The 22,345-nt window shown below is 39.2% G+C and overlaps 1 protein-coding gene and 1 long non-coding RNA gene across 7 annotated transcripts in view; one reads left to right on the top strand and one right to left on the bottom strand.

Moving 5' to 3' along the window:
• Nucleotides 1-22,345, top strand: part of DENND5B (DENN domain containing 5B) — a 217,289-nt gene that overhangs the window by 151,419 nt on the left and 43,525 nt on the right. For 4 of the 6 annotated variants that reach the window (XM_081591659.1, XM_081591663.1, XM_081591661.1 and 1 more), the window contains 4 exons: nucleotides 13,780-13,873; nucleotides 18,684-18,815; nucleotides 20,090-20,242; nucleotides 21,136-21,214. In XM_081591659.1, coding sequence (XP_081447785.1) covers nucleotides 13,780-13,873; nucleotides 18,684-18,815; nucleotides 20,090-20,242; nucleotides 21,136-21,214 — 458 coding nt within the window. The remainder of the gene's footprint in view (nucleotides 1-13,779; nucleotides 13,874-18,683; nucleotides 18,816-20,089; nucleotides 20,243-21,135; nucleotides 21,215-22,345) is intronic. The other 2 variants (XM_081591660.1, XM_081591662.1) reach the window with 1 other exon arrangement.
• Nucleotides 1-22,345, bottom strand: part of LOC145546030 (uncharacterized) — a 1,126,586-nt gene that overhangs the window by 75,895 nt on the left and 1,028,346 nt on the right. The gene's annotated exons all lie outside the window — the stretch shown is intronic.

Consider the following 22,345-nt stretch of genomic DNA (forward strand, 5'->3'; position numbering starts at 1 on the left):
CCAGATGTTCAAGCTGAATTTAGAAAAGGCAGAGGAACCAGAGATCAAATTCCCAGCATCCCTTGGATCATCAAAAAAGCAAGAGAGTTCCAGGAAAACATCTATTTCTGCTTTATTGACTATGCCAAAGCCATTGACTGTGTGGATGAAAACAAACTGTGGGAAATTCTTAAAGAGATGGGAATACCAGACCACCTGACCTGCCTCTTAAGAAATCTGTTTGCAGGTCAGGAAGCAACAGTTAGAACTGGATATGGAATGACAGACTGGTTCCAAATAGGGAAAGGAGTACATCAAGGTTGTATATTGTCACCCTGCTAATTTAACCTATATGCAGAATACATCATGAGAAACACTGGGCTGGAGGAGGCACAAGCTGGAATTAGGATTGCCGGGAGAAATATCAGTAACCTCAGATATGCAGATGACACCAGCCTTATGGCAGAAAGTGAATTACTAAAGAGCCTCTTGATGAAAGTGAAAGAGGAGAGTGAAAAAGTTGGCTTAAAACTCAACATTCTGAAAGCTAAGATCATGGCATCTGGGCCCATCACTTCATGGCAAAAAGATGGGGAAACAACGGAAAGAGTGAGAAACTTTATTTTGGGGGGCTCCAAAATCACTGTAGATGGTGACTGCAGCCATGAAATTAAAAGACACTTGCTCCTTGGAAGAAAAGTTATGACCAACCTAGACAGCATATTAAAAATCAGAGACATTACTTTGCCAACAAAGGTCCATCTAGTCAAAGCTGTGGTTTTTCCAGTAGTCATGTATGGATGTGAGAGTTGGTCTATAAAGAAAGCTGAGCGCCGAAGAATTGATGCTTTTGAACTGTGGTGTTGGAGAAGACTCTTGAGAGTCCCTTGGACTGCAAGGAGATCCAACCAGTCCGTCCTAAAGGAAATCAGGCTTGAAAATATTCATCAGAAGGACTGATGCTGAAGCTGAAACTCAAATGCTTGGCCATCTGATGGGAAGAGCTGACTCATTTGAAAAGACTCCAATGCTGGGAAAGATTGAAGGCAGGAAGAGAAGGGGACAACAGAGGATGAGATGGCTGGATGGCATCACTGACTCAATGGACATGAGTTTGAGTAAACTTTGGGAGTTGGTGGTGGACTGTGAGGCCTGGTGTGCTGCAAGTTCATGGGTTCTCAAAGAGTCAGACATGATTGAGCGACTGAACTGAACTGAATTGGACTGTAGCCCACCAGGCTCCTCTGTCCATGGGATTTCCTAGGCAAGAATACTGGTGAGTTGCCGTTTCCTTTTCCAAGGGATCTTCCTGGACCAGGGATCAAACCTGAGTCTTCTGCTTTGGCAGGAGGTGAATACAGGTGTGTAATAAAGGAGTATTTTATATGAAGAGAACTCAAAGACTAGTAATGCAGATTATGTTAAGTTGGAAAGAAGGTTTTGAATTAGAAATCGGCAGTTTTGAAATTTAGTTCATTCCTGACCACTTAGGATCCTTGGACAGTTGGAATCATTTGCCTCTTTTCTGATCTGAAAACACATTAACATTCTATAACATCTGTGATTTTCTTAAAGAGGCTCAGAGAAGGAAAGGGAAAAGCCAAGCAGTGGCAAAGAAATGGTAAAAGACTGTGATAGAGATTGGGTGCACAAAATGGAGTGGCATTGAGCCACCAGAATTGTCAGAAGGCAGGTAGAGAATCAGTGAGGAGAATAAAACAGGTAGTATTGCACCTTTTTACCTAAGTGACCTAAACTAAATATTGATAATATTATGCAGATTCTTGAAAAATGGCTAAAAAGTGTGATGTTTCTATCTTCCAGATGATCTGCTGAGCTATTTGTTGGAGAAGTTTTGGTACTTACCTTTTTATTTCCCACGATGCTTGTCATGATTTTATTGTCAGGAAAAAAAAAATGAAACTTTGTAAATTATCATATGTGACAGTGATACTTGGTTTAATTTACTGAATATTATCTAAGTTAAGTATTGTGCTGTTGGAGTTTCTTGGGGTGCATATATGTGATAATATTTGTAGATCCTTGTGTTTGTATAGTTACTGTCCTATTTTTAATAACCTGAAGGGAATGAAATCCTTACCATTTTCTCAGCTAAAGGTGTTCCATTAAATATGTTTCTGAAATGTGTCAAATTATCGATTCATTTAGGTGTACATGTGAGAAAACTGTAGTGATAGCAAACACATCAAAGGACGAAAGAGGGTGTGTATGAATTAAGAAAGGCTTCCCTGGTGAAAGGGAAAGTCACTCAGTCGTGTCCAACTCTTTGCGACCCCATGGACTATTCCATCCAGGCCAGAATACTGGAGTGGGTAGCCTTTCTCCTCTCCAGGGGATCTTCCCAACCCAGAGATCGAACCCAGGTCTCCCACATTGTAAGTGGATTCTTTACCAGCTGAGCCACAAGGGAAGCCCAAGAATACTGAAGTGGGTAGCCTGTCCCTTCCGCAGCGAATCTTCCCAACCTAGGAATCAAACCAGAGTCTCCTGCATTGCAGGCGGATTCTTTACCAACTGAGCTACCAGGGAAGCCCCATTAGTAAAGAATCCACCCGCCAATATAGGAGACAAAACTTCCATCCCTGGATCGGGAATATCCCCTGGAGTAGGAAATGGCAACCCTCTCCAGTATTCTTGCTAGGAAATCCCATGGACAGAGAAGCCTGGTAGGCTAAGTCCATGGGATTGCAGAGTCAGACACAGGAACTTCGCCAGTGGTCCAGTAGTTAAGACTCTGTCTTCCAATGCAAAGAATCAGACACAACTTAGCGACTAAGCAACAACAACAATGAATTAAGGAAAACAGTCACAGTCCTGTATACATTGCCATTTCCTTTGCTTTCAGGGTATAGTACAGGCATACCTCAGAGATACTGTGATTTTGGTTCCAGATCACCACAGTAAAGTGAATATCACAATAAAGCAAGAAGTTTTCGGTTTGCCAGTGCATATGTTTACACTATGCTGTTGTCTGTTAAGTGTGCAATAGCATTATGTCTAAAAAAACAATATAGGTACCTTAATTTAAAATACTTCATTGCTAAAAAATGCTAACAATCCTCTGACAGCACAGTTTGCCACTAACTTTCGATTTGTATAAAATGCAGTATCTTCGAAGTGCAATGAAATGAGGTATGCTTGTATTTATCATTATAAATATCCACCTCTTTTCAGATCTCAGTCAAAAAATTTGGAAATTTTCATCATTGTTTTACTTAATTATCCTTCTTTGTAGCCCTTTTTTTCCCCCTGCTTTCAAAAGCAGTGCCTTTCCTGCCAGTGAAGCCTTCTCCATGCCAAGAGAGTGTTAGTTGTGGAGATACTGCTGATAATAGCTAGTATTATTAAGCTGGTCTGCACTAGCTTCTTTGCTGACTGCATTAAGTATATTAGTTCTTTGATCCTTATTATAAGCATATCCCTACATATAAACCTATATTGTTTTACCCATTTTATGATGGAGGCTCAGAGATGATCAACAGCTTGCTTCAGGATCACACAGCTAGGAAGTGGAAAACTAGGATTCAAACTTAGGTCTACTAATTTAGAGCCCAAGCACTTAACCATTGTACTATATATACCTGGCTCTGTCACTCTAAGGAGAAGGCAATGGCACCCCACTCCAGTACTCTTGCCTGGAAACTCCCATGGACAGAGGAGCCTGGTAGGCTGTAGTTCATGGGGTCGCGAAGAGTTGGACACAACTGAGCGACTTCACTTTCACTTTTCACTTTCATGCATTGGAGAAGGAAATGGCAACCACTCCAGTGTTCTTGCCTGGAGAATCCCAGGGACGGGGGAGCCTGGTGGGCTGCCGTCTATGGGGTCGCACAGAGTCGGGCACGACTGAAGCGACTTAGCAGCAGCAGCAGCTGTCACTCTAATACAAAGGTGATGTGTGCGTTTTGTTGCTTTTGAGCTGGATGTTTTACTTTGGTAGCCCCCTAAGAAATTTTGAATAACCTGAAATACTGAATGTAAGAGAGTTCAGCAACAGCCTGTCATACCAATCTGATGAGGCTTTGGGAATGAAAGAACTCTCAGATGCCTCACCCCTGACTCACCCTGGACTCTGTGAAGAGGGGTGGACCCAAAAGAAGATAGGATAATACCCTGGGAAGCAGGGTACATTCTCAGGTGCCATCTTGCCTCATGAAGCATTTCATGAAGCAAAGATTGAGATCAAAGAGCCTAACCCTGAAACAGTGTCATCATTACATGTTGGTAAGTGTACAAGCTTGGATTAGTAGCAGAGTTAGGATTAGAACCCGGGTTTCCTTATTCCTGGCACCATGTTCGTGATGTCAAATTCATAAGGACTGTGGAAAGGTCTGGAAAATCTTCAGTACCAGCATTCTTTTACATATTTAGAAAAAGAATACTATGCAGTAAAGTGAACTGTGGATTTTTAAAAAGCTTTATTTGATTGAACTCTCTTATTTAAGCAGGTTGCTTCAACTCTAATGAAGACAGTGAAAGAGGATGATTCACTAGAAAGGTGGAAAAGTTATATGTTCGGAATGAAATCTTCCTTTCTTGTAGAAATGCAAGTGTTTATACTAAAGTCTTGGGGAGGAAGGTTGCAGAGCAAATTAATACTCTGCTTATGAGATAGAAGTAAATAGCTAATGAGTGAAAATTTTACTCACTTACTTACCTTAGTTAATTTGCACCCGCTAGTGAAGAGCTATCCTTGCTTTTATAAACACTGAACTTGAAATGCACTAAGAGATGTTGACCGTTATGGGGATTCAGACTTTCCAGGTGATTGTACTAGATACAGTGTTTTATTTTTCACAAGTGGATGACTAAGTCATCAGTTCGTTCATTTTCTCTCATGTTGATAAATTATCCTAATTTTTTTAATCAGTTTGACATGGGCAGACTATTAATTTAAATGGTTTTTATTTCCTTTTGATAGCATTAGAGTGCTCATTCATTCATTTGGAAAATATTTATGGAACCCATACTATATATGAGACACTGTCCTGTTCATTGGGAGTTTAGCAGTGAACAAAATAACAAAAATCCCTGTTTTCAGCATGAGGAAGCAAACAAGGAACTTATTAATATGTAAAATAAATAACCAGTCAGAAAGTGATAACGTTTGTGAAGAAAAATAAAGTAGGGGAAGGAAGCAAGGAGTGCTTAGGAGGAAGGATTTCAGGTTTAAAATCTTCCTGCCATATTTTATTGCTGTTAATCTTACATATAATCTCAAATTTTCCCATTTCCACACAGAGCTTCAAGAATTACATTTTTAGCTGAGTTATAGTCAGTTATAGAAAGCATTACATTTTCACCTAGATTGTAGTCTGAAAGAGAATAGATCTCAGAATTAGTTACAGGGTAAAGGGATTTATAACCATGACTATGCAAATGATTGATCAACTGTTAGAATCTCATATGCTACTTAGAAAACAAAAGCAAATAAGCAGTCTTTAGTATTTCAGCAGATGTACTCTTCTTTGGTAAAATTGTACTTAATAAATGAGGTTTAATAATGTAAAGAATAAATTATTTAACAAGACAAATGTGTGGACTTCATAGTAATTTTTTTAAGCAGATGCCCGTTTCCTTGTTTTGAAAATAAAATTAAACTGGGCATTTTGTCTCAAAGAATGAGATGCTAGTTATATCCTGAAAGTTAATATTTATCCTTGTCTTTTGTGCTTTTCCAGTTTGCCTACCAGGAGAAATGTTCAGCCATGTGTATTTTGCTCCTTCCTTTATTCATTATATAAGTTCATTAGCTGGTGTTTATAATCCACCTCATATTTTTACTATTTATTTAGTAACCCTAATTTTTTAATCTGAGCAAATTTTACTATCATACATGACAGGATTTTTTTTTTTGCTACAGGGCTGTTTCCAAGGCCTCCAGGTCTTTATATATTGTGTTACTTATATTTTATTCTTCTTTGTTTATTACATAAATTCATCAACTAGTATTTATATTTTGCTTCCGAGTTCTTAAAAAAAAATTTCATGACACTTGTTGAAGAGGGTACCTTTATTTAAGGTATAGAGACCACTGCAGTGGGGTCTTGCAGTGGAGAGGGAGATTAGAGGCTTTTCTGAATACTGCATGGACACGTGGGAATTTATCACCAAGGAGCAGAGTGGAGATCAGTGAGTAGGAAGTTACCAAGAGGGAACATCAAGGGTAAAGGGGGATTCTGAGTGAGCTGACCTAATAGGATTCTTGCTGAAGACAGACCTGAGTGATTAGACATCACCTGGGGGATGGTGGAGAATTCAGAACTTGATTGGATGTCCAGAATGATCATATAATGAGAGGGAAAATGGTTTCTGCTAAGCTGACTTAGCAAGTTTCTTACTAAAACTGGATTTTATAAAGAAATGCACAGATAGGCTTGGGAGAAGGTCCAGGGGTCTGACTAAAGTTTGATCAAGCAGAGAATCTTTTTCAGTGTCTTGATATGCTTTTTTTTTCTGAATCTTCCTTTACAATATCCTTTTTACAGTCTTATACAGTCTTACATTGATCTTTTGTTTTAGGGACATTTCCAAGGATTCTACTTCAAATATCTGTCACTAGGTCTTTGCATTTTTTTCTCAATATAAACCTATTCTTTTAAAAAAAACAAAAAACTATTTTAAGAGGGGCTACTTTACTTTGCTACCATTTTTATCATAATTATTCAGCGTTCCTCTAAATAGCAGACTGAAATGAGATGATTCATCAGTTTGAAACCAAAGGCATGCATAAATTATTTAAAGAGCAACAAAAGAAGCAGCACTCTAATTTTAAGCTTTTTCTAAATTGGATACTATATTAATAATACAATTTAAATCATCAGTTGTCGGTCATGCAGTGTGACTTGCTGGATGGCAAAAGTATAAATGCACTTCTTGTGTGTAGCTCTGTGCTCTCAGGGATAGATCAAGAGTAAATAGTTCTAGAATAGTGCAATGAATGCAGTCATGGGCATGATAAATCAAGAGCTGAGAAGTCTTTTAAAATAATTTGATATATGAAGAAAACATAGAACACTATTTGATATAAATTGTAGCAGTATGTTTTTGGATCTGTCTCCTAAAGGAAATAAAAGCAAAATAAATAAATGAGACCTAATTAAACTTAAAATTTTTTGCATAGCAAAGGGAGCCATCAAGAAAACCAAAAGATCTACTGAATGGGTGAAAATATTTGCAAATGATATGACTGATAAGGGATTAATATCCAACATAAATAAATGGCTCATCCAACTCAAGATCAAAAAAACAAACAGCCCAATTAAAAATGAGCAGGAAGTCTGGATAGAAATTTTTGCAAAGAAGACATACACAAATGGCCAACAGGCACAGGAAAAGATGCTCAACATCATTAATCATCAGAGAAGTATAAGTTAAAACCACAGTGAAATAACACCTCATGTGTACGTCACTCAGTTGTGTTCAACTCTTGTGAGCCCATGGACTGCAGCCCACCAGGCTCCTCTGTCCATGGGAATTCTCCAGGCAAGAATACTGGAGTGGGTTGCCATCCCTCTCTCTAGGGGTTCCTCCCTACCCAGGTCTCCTGCGCTACAGGCGGATTCTTTACCTTCTGAGCCAGCAGGGAAGCCCAAGAATACTGGAGTAGGTAGCCTATCCCTTCTCCAAAGTATCTTCCTGACGCAGGAATCAAACCAAGATCTCCTGCCGGGGTCTCCTGCATTGCAGGTGGATTCTTCATGAACTGGGCTACCAGGGAGGCCCCAAATATCACCTCACACTTGTCAAAATGGCTATCATCAAAAAAGACCACAAATAACAAATGTTGGTAAGTAAATGGAGAAAAGAGAACCCTTGTACACTGTTGGTGGGAATGTAAATCAGGGAGGTCACTATGGAAAACAGTACGGGTGTTTCTCCAAAAACTAAAAGCTATTTTATAATTCTATTGCCATATTTTACAGTAGTTCTATTTCTGGGTATTTATCTGAAAAAAAACAGAAAAGGCTAATTCGAAAAGATGCATACACCCCAGTTTTCATAGAAACATTATTTATAATTGCCAAGTTATGGAAGCAGCCTTAGTGTCCTTCAATAGATGAATGAATAGAGAAGATGTGATATCTGTACATATATACAATGGAGTAATGCTCAGCCATAAAAAAAGAATGAAATTTTGCCATCTGCAACAACATGGATGGACTTGAAATAAGTACAAGAAATAAGTCAGAGAAAGACAAATACTGTATGGTATCACTTATATGTGGAATCTAAAAAGTAAGACAAATTAGTGAACATAAAACAGAAACAGATTCACAGATACAGAGAACAAACTAGTGATTATCAGTGGGGAGGAGAGAAGGGGAAGGAGAGACAAGATAGGGGTAGGAGATTAAGAAGTACAAACTGCTGCTGCTGCTGCTAAGTCGCTTCAGTCGTGTCCGACTCTGTGCGACCCCATAGATGGCAGCCCACCAGGCTCCGCCATCCCTGGGATTCTCCAGGCAAGAGTACAGGAGTGGGGTGCCATTGCCTTCTCTGAAGTACAAACTACTATGTATGAAATAAACATACTACAAGGATATAGAAGAATGTAGGGAAAACCACTTGGCCATTCAGGTATGACCTAAATCAAATCTCTTATAATTATACAGTGGAAATGACAAATAGATTCAAGGGATTAGATCTGATAGAGTGCCTGAAGACCTATGGACAGAAATTTGTAACATTGTACAGGAGGCAGTGATCAAAACCATCCCCAAGAAAAAGAAATGCCAAAAGGCAAAGTGGTTGTCTGAGGAGGCCTTACGAATAGCTGAGAAAAGAAGAGAAGCAAAGGCAAATGAGAAAAGGAAAGATATACCCATCTGAATGCAGAGTTCCAGAGAATAGCAGGGAGAGGTAAGAATGCCTTTTTAAGTGAACAGTGCAAAGAAATAGAGGAAAACAACAGAGTGGGAAAGACTAGAGATCTTTTCAAGAAAATTAGAGATACCAAGAACATTTCATGCAAAGATAGGCACAATAAAGGACAGAAATGGTATGGACCTAACAGAAGGAGAATATATTAAGAAGAGATGGCAAGGATACACAGAAGAACTGTACAAAAAAGATCTTCTTGACCCAGAAAACCACAATGGTGTGATCACTCACCTAGAGCCAGACATCCTGGAGTGTGAAGTCAGATGGGCCTTAGGAAGTATCACTATGAACAAAGCTAGTGAAGGTAGTGGAATTTCAGCTGAGCTATTTCTTATCCTAAAAGATGATGCTGTGAAAGTGCCAGCGATATGCCAGCAAATTTGGAAAACAGCAGTGGCCACAAGACTGGAAAAGATCAGTTTTCATTTCAGTCCTAAAGAAGGGCAATGCCAAAGAACATTCAAATTACCACACGATTGTACTCAAAATTGTACCGCACAATTGAATTCAAAATTTTACCGCACAATTTTACATGCTAGCAAAGTAATGCTAAAAATCCTTCAAGCTAGGCTTCAGCAGTATGTGAACTTCCAGATGTACAAGCTGGATTTACAAAAGGCAGAGGAACCAGAGATCATATTGCCAACATCCATTGGATCATAGAAAAAGCTAGAGAATTTCAGAAAAATATATGCTTCGTTGACTACACTGAAGCCTTTGACTGTATAGATCAGAACAAACTGTGGAAAATTCTTCAAGATATGAGAATACCAGACCACCTTCAATGGACTGGTTCCAAATTGGGGGAGGAATACGTCAAGGCTGTATATTATCACCCTGCTTATTTAACTTATATGCAGAGTACATCATGTGAAATGCCTGACTGGATGAAGCACAAGCTGGAATCAAGATTTCCAAGAGAAATATCAATAACCTCATATATGCAGATGACACCACTCTTATGGCAGAAAGCGAAGAGGAACTGAAGAGCCTCTTGATGAAGGTGAGAGAGAGTAAAAAAGCTGGCTTAAAACTCAACATTCAAAAAAACAAAAGATCATGGCATCCAGTTCCATCACTTCATGGCAAATAGATGGGGAAACAATGGAAACAGCGACAGATTTTATTTTCTTGGACTCCAAAATCACTGCAGATGGTAACTGAAGCCATGAAGTTAAAGGATACTTGCTCCTTGGAAGAAAAGCAGTGACAAACCTAGACAGTATATTAAAAAGTAGAGACATTACTTTGCCTACAAAGTCCTGTATAGTCAATGCTACAGTTTTTCCAGTAGTCATTTATGGATGTAAGAGTTGGACAGTAAAAAAGGTTGAGTGCTGAAGAATTGATGCCTTCAAATTGTGGAGAAAACTCTTGAGAGTCCCTTGGACAGCAGGGAGATCAAACCAGTCAATCCTAAAGGAAATCAACCCTGAATATTCATTGAAACGACTGATGCTAAAGCTGAAGGGCCAGTGCTCTGGCTTCCTCATGCAAAGAGCTGACTCATTGGAGAATACCTTGATGCTGGGAAAGATTGAAGGTAGGAGAAGAAGGGGACAACAGAGGACAAGATGGTTGGATGGCACCACTGACTCAATGACATCAATTTGAGCAAACTCCAGGAGATAGAGGAGGACAGGGAAGCCTGGTGGGCTACAGTTCGTGGAGTCGCAAAGAGTCAGACGCTACTGAGCAACTGAACAAGAACAACAAGGATATATCGTACAGCACAAGAAATGCAGCCAATACTTTAACTATAAATGAGATATAACTTTAAAAAATTGTGAATACTTTGTTGTATACTGAAACTTACACTGTATATTAGCTATACTTCAATTAAAAATTAATTGAAAATAAAAAGAAAACCACCTATAATGCCATCACCGTGAAATGTTAACTTTTGGTCTTATGCCCTTCCATTGCATGGATCCTGATATGTGTGCATGTCCATACTTATTTTGTTAATTAGAAAATTACTTACACAGCATTGTATCCAGCTTTTTAATTCATTATTGTATCATGACCACCATCCCATATTATTGATATTCCTGAAAGTGAACGTCTTAGTCACTCAGTCGTGTCCAACTCTTTGCGACCCCATGGACAGTAGACCACCAGGCTCCTCTGTCAGTGGCCTTTTCCGGGCAAGAATACTGGGGTGGGTAGCCATTCCCTTCTCTAGGGGTCTTCCCTACCCAGGAATCAAACCCAGGTCTCCTGCATTGGAAGCAGATTCTTCACCATCTGAGCCACCGTGGAAGCCCCATTGTTATTCCTGGTCACTTAATTTTTTAAATGACTATATGATCATTCATTATATCACCCCCTACTGTTGAACATTTAGGTTGCATTGAGCCATGAAATTAAAAGATGCTTGCTCCTTGGAAGAAAAGTTGTGGCCAACCTAAACAGAATATTAAAAAGCAGAGACATCACTTGGCCGACAAAGACCCCGTCTAGTCAAAGCTGTGGTTTTTCTGGTAGTCATGTATGGATGTGAGAGTTGGACTATAAAGAAAGCTGAGCACCAAAGAATTGATGCTTTTGAACTGTGGTGTTAGAGAAGACTCTTGAGAGTCTTTTGGACTGCAAAGTGATCCAACCAGTCAATCCTAAAGGAAATCAGGCCTGAATATTTGTTGGAAGGGCTGATGCTGAAGCTGAAACTCCAATAGTTTGGCCACCTGATGCAAACAAAGAACTGACTCATTTGAAAAGACCCTGATGCTGGGAAAGATTGAAGGCGGGAGGAGAAGGTGACGACAGAGGATGAGATGGTTGGATAGCATCACCGACTCGATGGACATGAATTTGAGCAACTTCCAGGAGTTGTTGATGGACAGGGAAGCCTGGCGTGCTGCAGTTCATGGGGTCGCAAAGAGTCGTACACAACTGAGCAACTGAACTGAACATGTTTTCTGAGTAACTGTTGGTTGTAAGATCGGCTATTAATTCAAAAGCTTTTTGGAAAAATTATACTTTAAATTTGTATATGATGTAGAAGATTCATCCTAGTTTCAGAAACATTTAAAAGCCAAAATGTGAGTCTTGTGTATGTAGTCACTCAGTCACATCCAACTCCGCTGCCCTTTGAACTGTAGCCTGCCAGGCTCCTTTGTCCATGGGATTCTCCAGGCAAGAATATTGGAGTGGGTTGCCATTCGTTTCTCCAAGGTATCTTCCCAACCCAGGAATTAAACCCTCGACTCCTGTGTTTCCTGCATTACAGGCAGATTCTTTATCCACTGAGCCATTGGGGAAGCCCCAAGTGTGAGTGACTAACTCACTCAAAATGTGAGTCTTAGAATAAAGGAAACTCAGAATTCATTATTGCATGTATGCTGTGATGAACATCGGTAAACCTAAATATTAGACTGTGTCTCCGATTACATTTATTTAGGGTGTATTTATAAAAGGAGTAGGTGATGTAGTTGACTCTGCAGATAAATGGCTTACAGACATGACATCGACCCTTCAAGCATTTATAGCAGAGAGGATTGTATAGAAAATCAAGTTAAGTTATTATAAAACACTGTGATAAATGCTGTAATTGGAGAATATGAGAGGGATAGCTAATTTAAATTTGGAGGAATTATAGAACACTTTCTATGTAGCATCTAAAGCTGTCTGAGAGATGGATAGAAGCTGGAAGAAAACTTCATCTTCCAAGGCTCAAAGGTGAGAGATCTTACACTATTGGGATCACTGAGGTATTTGAAGATAACTGGAGATTTAAGGTAGAGAGAAGGATCAGCAGAAAGTGTTAAGTAAGCTAAGAATCGAATTACAGCCATTAGATTGGCAGTTAGGGCTATAAATGGCTTCATCAAGATCATTTTCAGGGAAAGAAGCTGATTTGAGATGAACAAAAGATCCAAAGATAATTAAGCAGAGGCCTTACATGTAAACTTTTCTTAAGAATGTTTACATGAAAGAGCAAAGAAACAGATGGAAATGTAGTGTCAGAGAGACCGGCATACTTGTAGGCTGAAGGGCAATCCTCATTTGAGAGAAAAAAAATTGGAGATACGGCACACGAGGTTTCTAATGTAGAAGACTGGAGTAGGCAAGGGAGGACTGGTCAGGTATCCTGGTGGAAGAAAGTTTCGAGCTGTGGCCCGTATATATTACACTTTGGGATTAGAAGAAAGATGTGTGGGGGGTGGGTGTGTATGTGTGTATCAGTGAAGTAGAGAGCAGCAGGAGGGAGGCAAGGCTGGGTCATCAAGGTGAGTAGAGGCGCTTGTGAGGATAAAGGGAAAGGTTTGGTAACAGTCTTGAAGAGAAATGGGGGAACTTGATAAAGGACAGCAGGTTCAATGATTGTTGGTAGTCATGAGGGAAATTAAGAACTAATCTATTAATACATGGATATGATAAAGGAAAGTGCTACGGTGGTCTCTATCCAGGCTTGGGGCTCTGTTGGGCAGATAGGTGGAAAGGAGAGAATCATTACAGACACTGTACATTTTTTAACCTCAGTTTGAAAGAAGCATTGATTGTGGTGAAGGTTGCACATCTCTATGAATATGCTAAAAACCACTGAATTGGATACTTTAAATGGGTGAATTATATGGTATCTCCTGGAGAAGGAAATGGCAGCCCACTTCAATATTCTTACTTTGAAAATTCCATTCTGGGGAGCCTGGTGGGCTATAGTCCATGGGGTTGCCAAGAGCTGGCCACGACTGAGCAACTGAGCCAGTATCTGGTATCTAAATTACATGTCAATAAAGCTGGTATATACTTGTTTAAAAAGAATCTATTGAAAAATAAGTATTGCTGGTCTTTAGTTTTCAACCGTACATCCTTTCTATTTTAAAGACAGGTGAGATCACATTTTATTTTTTCGTTTGATTGTTTGTTTTAACCTACCCCCTTCTATTCTTTCAGTCGCTGGGTGAGTCGGAGTGCCACTGCACAGCGCAGGAAAGACCGCCTTCGCCAGCATTCCGAGCACGTTGGGCTGGACAACGACTTGAGGGAGGTATGTGTGTTGCCTTCCTGGGATGCCTTGATGTGGGAACTGTAAACGAGGCTTACTTAGTCCAGCAGGTATCATTGTGTAGGTTCTCTTCTATTCTTCTAAAAAGAATAATTGTTCAACTTACATTTTAAAATAGTAATTCTTTTATACTGACTGACATAGCTGAAATACCTTTTTTTCCCCCCATTTTGTAATTTTAATACATCTAAAATAAGGCTGTAAAACAAGTCTCCCTGTGGACCACATCAAGTAAAGGCTGAGCTTAGGATAAAGTTTTAGTCAGTATATCTCCTGCAAGGGAAAAAAGATATAAGAAGCATAGACTTTCTAAGTTGCAAGCATAATTTAAACTTAGTAAATATATATTTGCCTGTGGTTTGTCCTTGGCTTGTTGACACCATTTTTAGGAGTGTTTTAAAATTACTTTAAATTAATAATATTATGCTTTATTTGTACTGTTTGAAAATAAAACAGTAATTATACATTTGAATAATGATAAGTAATTTTTAATTTTTTCTTGTGATCAAAAAAATGCAGTCAGTTATCTGTTAATTCTTTTCTAAACTCAAATGGGTAAAAAAAAAAAAAGCAGAAAACATCATTCTGAATATATATATTGCTTTTTGTTGATTTGTTTATACATACATGGTTTTAAACATTTTCTTAAAAACTGAAGCATAGCCTGTCTGCTGCTTTTGTTTGCACTACTATATTTCTCTCCCTTCCCTTCTGCTGTGACTTTATCATATGCATGCTTGTTTTGCTTGTCTCTTTCTCCCATCCTTTTCTTTTTTGCTTTTCTGTCATTTGCACTTCTCCATCCTCATAGCCTTCCAGGGAACTTGTGGTCTGTCAGAACTCCATGGCATTCTGGGAGTGGGATCAGGGTCCACCTCCTCCTGCACGACTTCCTAAAAAATCCTTCTCTGAGTGCTGCCTGGTATGTTCTTTGCCGGAAAGTCCTTTGCAGATGTTCCTGAATCTTGTCTGCGGTGTTCCTTGAATCATCCACGTGTGTGAGTGCACATAGCTCTAGATGCCTCACATCACCTTGTGACGTGAAATCTTAGCTCTCTACTTCCTTTTGTGACTTGTATCTCTTCATGATGGTGTGTGCACTAACAAGAGTATTCTCTACATTTGGCAGAGAAAAGTGATTATTTGAATCCCAAATCAGTGGTATTTCTGAGGGAGAAGAAGGGGACTAGATTTAGCACATTGTTTTTCTTCCAAAAAGAGGAAATATATTAAATATTCAAATTTTCTTTTACTTAAGCATTTTGCAAAAGTGCACAAGTGATTCATTTTCAAACAACTTTTCTTTTGCTGAGTTTATCTCTGCAGTGTTTTATTTTACCCTTCCTTGTTCCTGGTCTGTATTTTATATGGTCAGAAAATCAGATCACCAATATAGAATCTTAGTGCTAAGAGAAACAGGTGAGGTATCTTTGTCCAGCTTGACATGTTTTAACCAAATCCAAATGTTCGATCCCTGCATTGGGAAGATCCCCTGGAGAAGGAAATGGCAGCCCACTCCAGTATTCTTGCCTGGAAAATCCCATGGACAGAGGAGCCTGGCAGGCTACAGTCCATGGGGTCGCAAAGAGTCAGACACGACTGAGCGACTTTGCTTTCGCTTTTTTTTCCAAGTGTTAGTCGATCAGTCATGTCTGACTCTTTGTGGCTCCAGGCTCCTCTGTCCATGGAATTTTTCAGGCAATAATACTAGATTGGGTAGCCATTCCCTTCTCCAGGGGATCTTCCTGACTCAGGATTCGAATCTGGGTCCTCCCGCATTGCAGGCAGTCTTTACCATCTGAGCCACCAGGGAAGCAAGTCCAAAAGGCTTTGTCTAAAGTCAAACGGACACACAGAGGCAGGGCTAGACCCACAGGCCAGACCTCCTGACTCTAAGCCAATACTTTTCCCAGGAACCCTCCACACTGGGTTGCACTGAACATTACTCACCTGAGGGCCAGAGTTACTTAGGACTTTTGGTTGTATTTTATCCCATTATGACATAGTAAGATAAATTTACAACTAAATAACTTTACATTGGTCTGCTCTTCACATGCTCCACGTTGGTTAGAGGGACAGGGTATTTATTAAACGAAATCCTGTACTGAAGAGCAATTATTTCAGTGTTTATTGAATAATAGGATATGTTTTTATAGTTAGTTGCTACTATTTTGGGCTTCCCTGATGGCTCAGTTGGTAAAGAATCTGCCTATAATGCAGGAGACCCCAGTTCTATTCCTGGGTCAGGAAGATCCGCTGGAGAAGGGATAGGCTACCCACTCCAGTATTCTGGCCTGGAGAATTCCATGGACTATTAAGTCACATAAGAGTCACATAAGGGTCACAAAGAGTTGAACACGACTGAGCAGCTTTCACTTTATTCACTCACTTTCCTGCTATTTTTAGCTTAGACAGAAATGAAGAAGAGCATAGTAGAAATCTCAGAGGAAACCTGGGGTGACTTCCCTCTGTAGGAAAATGGATTTTATTATGAAACTACTCCCTATGAAAGATTCCTTCCTTCTCAGTTTTTTATCTTAAAATACACCTTTTCCTCCAGTTACCCCAAAGAAAGCACGTCTTTATTGTCACTTGTTTATTGTAAGGGCACTGCTTTGTTTTTGCAGTATGCAGAGGCAGCCTCACTTCTTGCTATGAGAAGGGGTCTTTAGCCACCCCTGTATTCATTCTGCACATGTCCATGGAATGTGGCTTGTTTTGTGGCTTCAACAAAGGTGCTCAGAAGGAGAGTTTGCATGTGGCCCTGTGGAATTCACTGTTGGCTAATGCTATATCCGCCTTGTATGTGCTGGCTGATCAGTGAATATGGCCACTCAAAGGACAGTCCCATTCTAGCTTGCTGTCATTTATATTGTAAAATAGAACCTAAACTTTAAACAGTGCTTAATTTTTTAATCCAATTATTGACTTTTAAAAATCTATTCATATATTTCAGAGAAAAAGAAAAATGACTGAGGCTTCTTCCTGTCCTCTTGCTTTATCATGTACCTCACTTCTTTCATTGTAGCTAGTGTATTTCTTCCTAAGCCAAGTTTGATACTTCACTCTTCTTGAGAATTGGGTCTTGTAAGTGCTTCTCTCTGCATTTGCACAGTCCTAAAGATGGAGAAATTGAGGCCTGGGGAGAAACAGAACCCTTTTAACATTAGCAGTTAACATTTGTTTTTACCAACCATTTATCTCTAAGTTGTAATGTTCCAAATAACATTAATACAACCTGAAATGATAGGAAATGCAGGTAATTATAGTCTCATATATGATCCCTGTCTTATATCTCAGGTTTATTTTTCTGAAATTCTTAATTTCCTGCTTTTATTTATACTAACCTTCAGGATGTTTCACACAACTCTATTACACTTAATTTCCCTGGTGGAGATTGTTGCCTTTCATTGTCAATTTTCCCTCTTCCTTTTACCCTCTAAAAAGGATTTGAAGCAGGAAGAAATATACACAATTAATCGTGTTCAGAGTCCATTTAATTTTTAAATCCATCCTTAAAATAAGTACACTGGAAAAGAGATTATTTTGTAAATGCTGCGTTTTGTCAGGAGGGTCGGAAAGTAGAAGGTAAATGGCTTTGTTGAATCCCTAATTGGTGGGATTTTTAACAATTGTACTAAATTTAGCAGGTTATTTTTCTTCCAAAGGGGAAATGTGTTAAATGTGCAAAAACTCTCTTTTATTTAAAGAATGCAAAAGATTTTACACATATTTTTCTTATAATATCAAATCTCCCCTTAAGATAGTAAAGATAGATTTCACATATGTGTCTGTGGGAGGATGTTCTGGCTTGCAATCTCTCTCACTCCAATAAACTGCTGGTTTTACTATATAATTAGAGGAATTATTCTCTAAATACAGACCTAAGACACTTAAGACTTCTTGGAGATTCTGCCCTGTGGTCCTGACCCCAACATAAGGTATCCGGATGAGCTTTTGCAGGTGCCACAGAAAGAAGAGAGATAACAGCTGTCCTCAACTAATTACATGTAGTGCTTCTCTTACTGGAAATGCACTAACCAAAGTTCAAGAGCAGTGGTCTGAGTTTCTGTGGTCCTCTCTGAGCCGTCGATGTCTCCTAAAATAATATGATATTTCCAGTTTCTTTTGACCATGGAACAAGGCAAAGTAGGGATGTTGCAAAGTGTCTTGGAAATAAGAGGTCACCTCCTGCATTGGGAGTACATGATACTTTTCAGAGTGGTCTCATAGCCTTTGTTATGAGGCAGGTGGGCTTGTTTTATGCCCATTTTATGAATAAGCACATAGGCCTGAGGTCATAAAATTCATTGCAGCCATTTTCCAGAGCTGACTTAATTTACTGTTGTGACTTGAGTAGAACAAAGGACAGCACTGCCCAAGAGGCTGGAAGCACTTCATGGCTCTTGATCTGTGGGGAAATGGGTGGAGGAAACCAGTGATTTGAGAATCACTGGGTTCCTGGAAAACCTTGGGTTTGATATTCATTCAGACACCCCAGTTTTTCCATCCCAGCCATGATCCCAACTAATCACACACTGGGTATTCCCAGTAAAAAAGACTGAATGAGTTTTTATTTGCTGTGGCTTCTGTCACTCTCATTTTCACAGAACTAACAGTAGAGGGAGTGTGACTACCCTCTGCCTTTCAGTGTACTAAACCTTGAACTGCTGTTGCACATACATACATGTACGGCCTTTTTTTGCATTTTGTTCCTGCACTTATTTTTAAGGTTAAGTAGGTTAGAAGAATATCTGATGTTTATGTATTAAAAATACTCTTTAATTTTTAGAAATACATGCAAGAGGCACGAAGTTTAGGAAAAAACCTGAGACAACCCAAATTGTCAGACCTCTCTCCTGCAGTGATTGCACAAACCAACTGGAAATTTGTAGAAGGCTTATTAAAAGAATGTAGAATGAAGGTACGTATTACTCACTGGTGCAGGACAGTGCCCATTCATGTTCACTCCACTTGTGAAGCTAAAATGAGCTGAGCCAACTCCCACTTGAGTCTTTAGCTTCACTTGAAAGACACTTAATACTGGGGCATAAACCTCTTGTGCTCTTTACTAAAGTCATGAACCTCTGTGGGTTCTGTCACCCACAGAATCAGTGACATGGGAGCCCTTCACAGTTTTTCTCACCTTTCAGCTGTTGCTGTCTTCCTCTCCAACATGGACAGATATTAAGCCAATCAGAAGTTCTGTCAGGGATGTTGTCAACTTATGTGAAAAGCAGCACATTTTTTGTATGTGTTTGTATGTATCTCTATGTGAACCTGTGTAGAACCTCATCTGTGCCCATATGTGTGTGCACATACCCATAAGGAAGAAGATCTTAGCTGTGTTGTAGGTTTGTGTGTTATACATGAGTCTCCTCTCAGATATCTGTGTTTATCAGAGGTAGCACTACAAGTTGACAAAACTCAAAACATCATTTTAGCCAATAATTTCATTCATTTATTTGACAGCCATTTCTTGAGTACCTTCTCTGTGTTCAGTAAATGTACTGTGTCAGCATCAGCTTGCAATGCTGAATCATACAGACATGGTCCTTGCCTAAAGTAACTAGATGCTCTCTCACTTATATTTTATGAGGACAGTTAAGTCTGCTGTAAGTTACCGTACTTGAAACTGATTTCCATTTCCTTTCCATTTTCTGGTACATACTCATTCCAGAGAAGAGATGAAAGGGAAAATGAAGAAGGAAAAAATAGGTCTGCTTCACTTACAAATTAGAGAATTCTGAAAAAATTTAGAACTGCCTGTTTCTATTGTGGTTTTTGCCTAAGTGCAATCAAAACTAAGTGTGAATATCTTTAGTGTGCTAAGATGGAGCATGAGTGGTGGTGGCAGGATGGAGTTTCAGATTCTATGATATATAGTAGATCTGGTGTAATTGCCCAATGTTATGCAAGTTAGTAATCTGAAAATTGTACATAAGCATTTTCATGAGGATACTTTAAAATAGCATCATAATCTCTCTTTAGTGGCTCTCTTATTTCTCTGACAATAGTTATACATGATATTATTCATTAGTTGACCACAGAGATTAAGACACTTTCCCCAAGGTGATTCAAAATCTGCAGTTAGAAATATAGTGAAGGGAACTCAGGTCTCCTCATTCAGGAATTGACTTGATGGCTTTTGGCCTCATTGCTGGAATAACACTTAAGAACCACATGTGATATTTTCAGACGAAACGCATGTTGGTGGAGAAGATGGGACACGAAGCAGTGGAACTGGGCCATGGGGAAGCAAACATAACTGGCTTGGAGGAGAACACCCTGATTGCCAGCCTCTGTGACCTGTTGGAAAGGATATGGAGCCACGGCTTGCAGGTCAAGCAGGTAACAGGTTCAAGAGGCCCTACTGACAGGACCAGTTAGAAGTCCTGTTAAGAAAAGTAACAAAAAGGAAAAAAACCATAAAAATGAAAGGATAAGTCCCTTTGTCACAGGATAATAAGAAATATACCACAGACATTTTAATTCCAGAAAAAGAAAATACAACCCATGATTAGCAAGCAGTTTGGGACTCCTTTCCTGGTAAACAGGAAAAGATAAAAAAAAAATTAACTGCAGGGACTGTATTCACTGTAGATTCCATTAAGTATCTACTTTGATCACTGTCTAAGAAAAAAATCTAAATATTAGCCAGAATTAACAGTTCTTTGCCATTTTAAGTTGTCTGTTAATTCAGAGTAGAAAAATTAGATGCTTTCTTTGCTTTTGTCTTTCTTACCTCCCTTTCTGGGTTTTTTTTTTTTTCCTGCTATGTGCATCTTTCTTTCTTCTTCATCTTTTCTGTTTCTCCTCCTGTCCCACTTTTCTTCCCTCATTGCTCCTGCATGCATCCAAACATGTTTTGCATACACAAATACATTCTGTGCTGCTAGAGCCTTTAATTCCACACTTACTAATGTGGCCAGTGTAGACAGCCCTAGTTACATACAGTGAAGTAACAACCCAGCTGAAGTTGGGAATTTCCATGCCTGCACTTCTGGCCTTTGCTTACTTAGATGCCGTTCCCCAGGCTGCTGCCAGCCTTGTCAGTGAGGCAAAGGATGACCCTCACTACACATGGAGTGGGATGCTCAGGATGCCACACAGCTAGGAAAGGATGAACTTCAGTTTACCAGCTTCAGAATCGGCATTTCAATGTGAATGGTTTTGATGAGAAGTTATTTTTCAATGAATTGTTTCTTACAAAATGAAAAATTATATATGCCTTGTACTTTCAGGGGAAGTCAGCTTTGTGGTCACATTTAATTCAGTTTCAGGACAGAGAAGAGAAACAAGAGCACCTTGCAGAGTCGCCAGGTGAGAATTCATTGGCTTGATTGTTTCTACAGCACTGGCAGCAGTGGACCATGTGAAAAATCAGTCCCCATGGCTTTGTCTTCACCTCTCTCTCTCAAACTGACACTCACCCCATCTTGCCAGTAGTGGGTGGAGTAGGAGGAGGAATATTACTTATTAGCTCTGAGACCTGGGAAAAGTCCCTTGACCTTTTTGATCTTCAGCTTCCTCATCCACAGATTGGGAAAATAATATTAGCCATGCCAAGGCTATAATGTTGATCGAATCAGATAACATTTGAAAACCTCTAATAAGGTGTAACGAATCATATAAATAGTATTCCTACTCTAACCAGTATTAGGGTATGGTGTATACTGATTTTTTCTTGAATAAAAGTTTCATCACATTGTTAATAATCTTTCAGGGGAGAAAGCATGTATATATATATATATATATATATTTCAAAAATCTTCAGAAATCATATTCTTCAATTTATAATGAGACATCTTATGTTACACTGTCACGAGTCATTAGCTCTTTAATTATATAGGATTCCTAGATGCTCTACCTATTGTATATTTTTCATAAAAAGAAGCTTGTTTTTCTTTAAGCAAAATGGCCATCTATTTCATAAAAACTAGAAGTAATACTAGAGAGCTAGTAGAGATAAAATGTTTTATACTGAATCAGCTATTTGGGAACATTTTCTAAAATTATGAATTACTTTAGACATTGAAAAAATATTTTTTAAAGGCTTATTAAACAAAAAACAAACTCATAAGCCAACCACTAACTTTAGAAATAAAGCACTGCAGAGACTTCGCTGTGGTGGCTAGGACTTCATGCCCCTAATGCAAGGGGCCTGGGTTCAGTCCCTGCTCAGGGAACTAGATCCCACATGCCACAACTACAGATCCCACATGCAGCAACAAGGATTGATGATCTCGTGTGCCACGCCGAAGGCCCAGCCCAGCCAAAAAAATAACTATTTTTTAAAAAAGAAGGAAAAGAAAGCATTGCAAATATGATTGAAGCACCCTATTTCCATTCCCCTCACTGCCTCTAGAGGGCAATACTACTCTAAAAGTGGTGTTTATTATTGGAAACCTACTTTTTCAATGTATCCAAGGAGACAGCTGGGAATAGGAATTG

This window comes from Giraffa tippelskirchi, chromosome 4 (assembly GCF_054371585.1).
Source record: "Giraffa tippelskirchi isolate mGirTip1 chromosome 4, T2T-mGirTip1v1.2.pri, whole genome shotgun sequence".
In the NCBI taxonomy this organism is placed as follows: domain Eukaryota; kingdom Metazoa; phylum Chordata; class Mammalia; order Artiodactyla; family Giraffidae; genus Giraffa; species Giraffa tippelskirchi.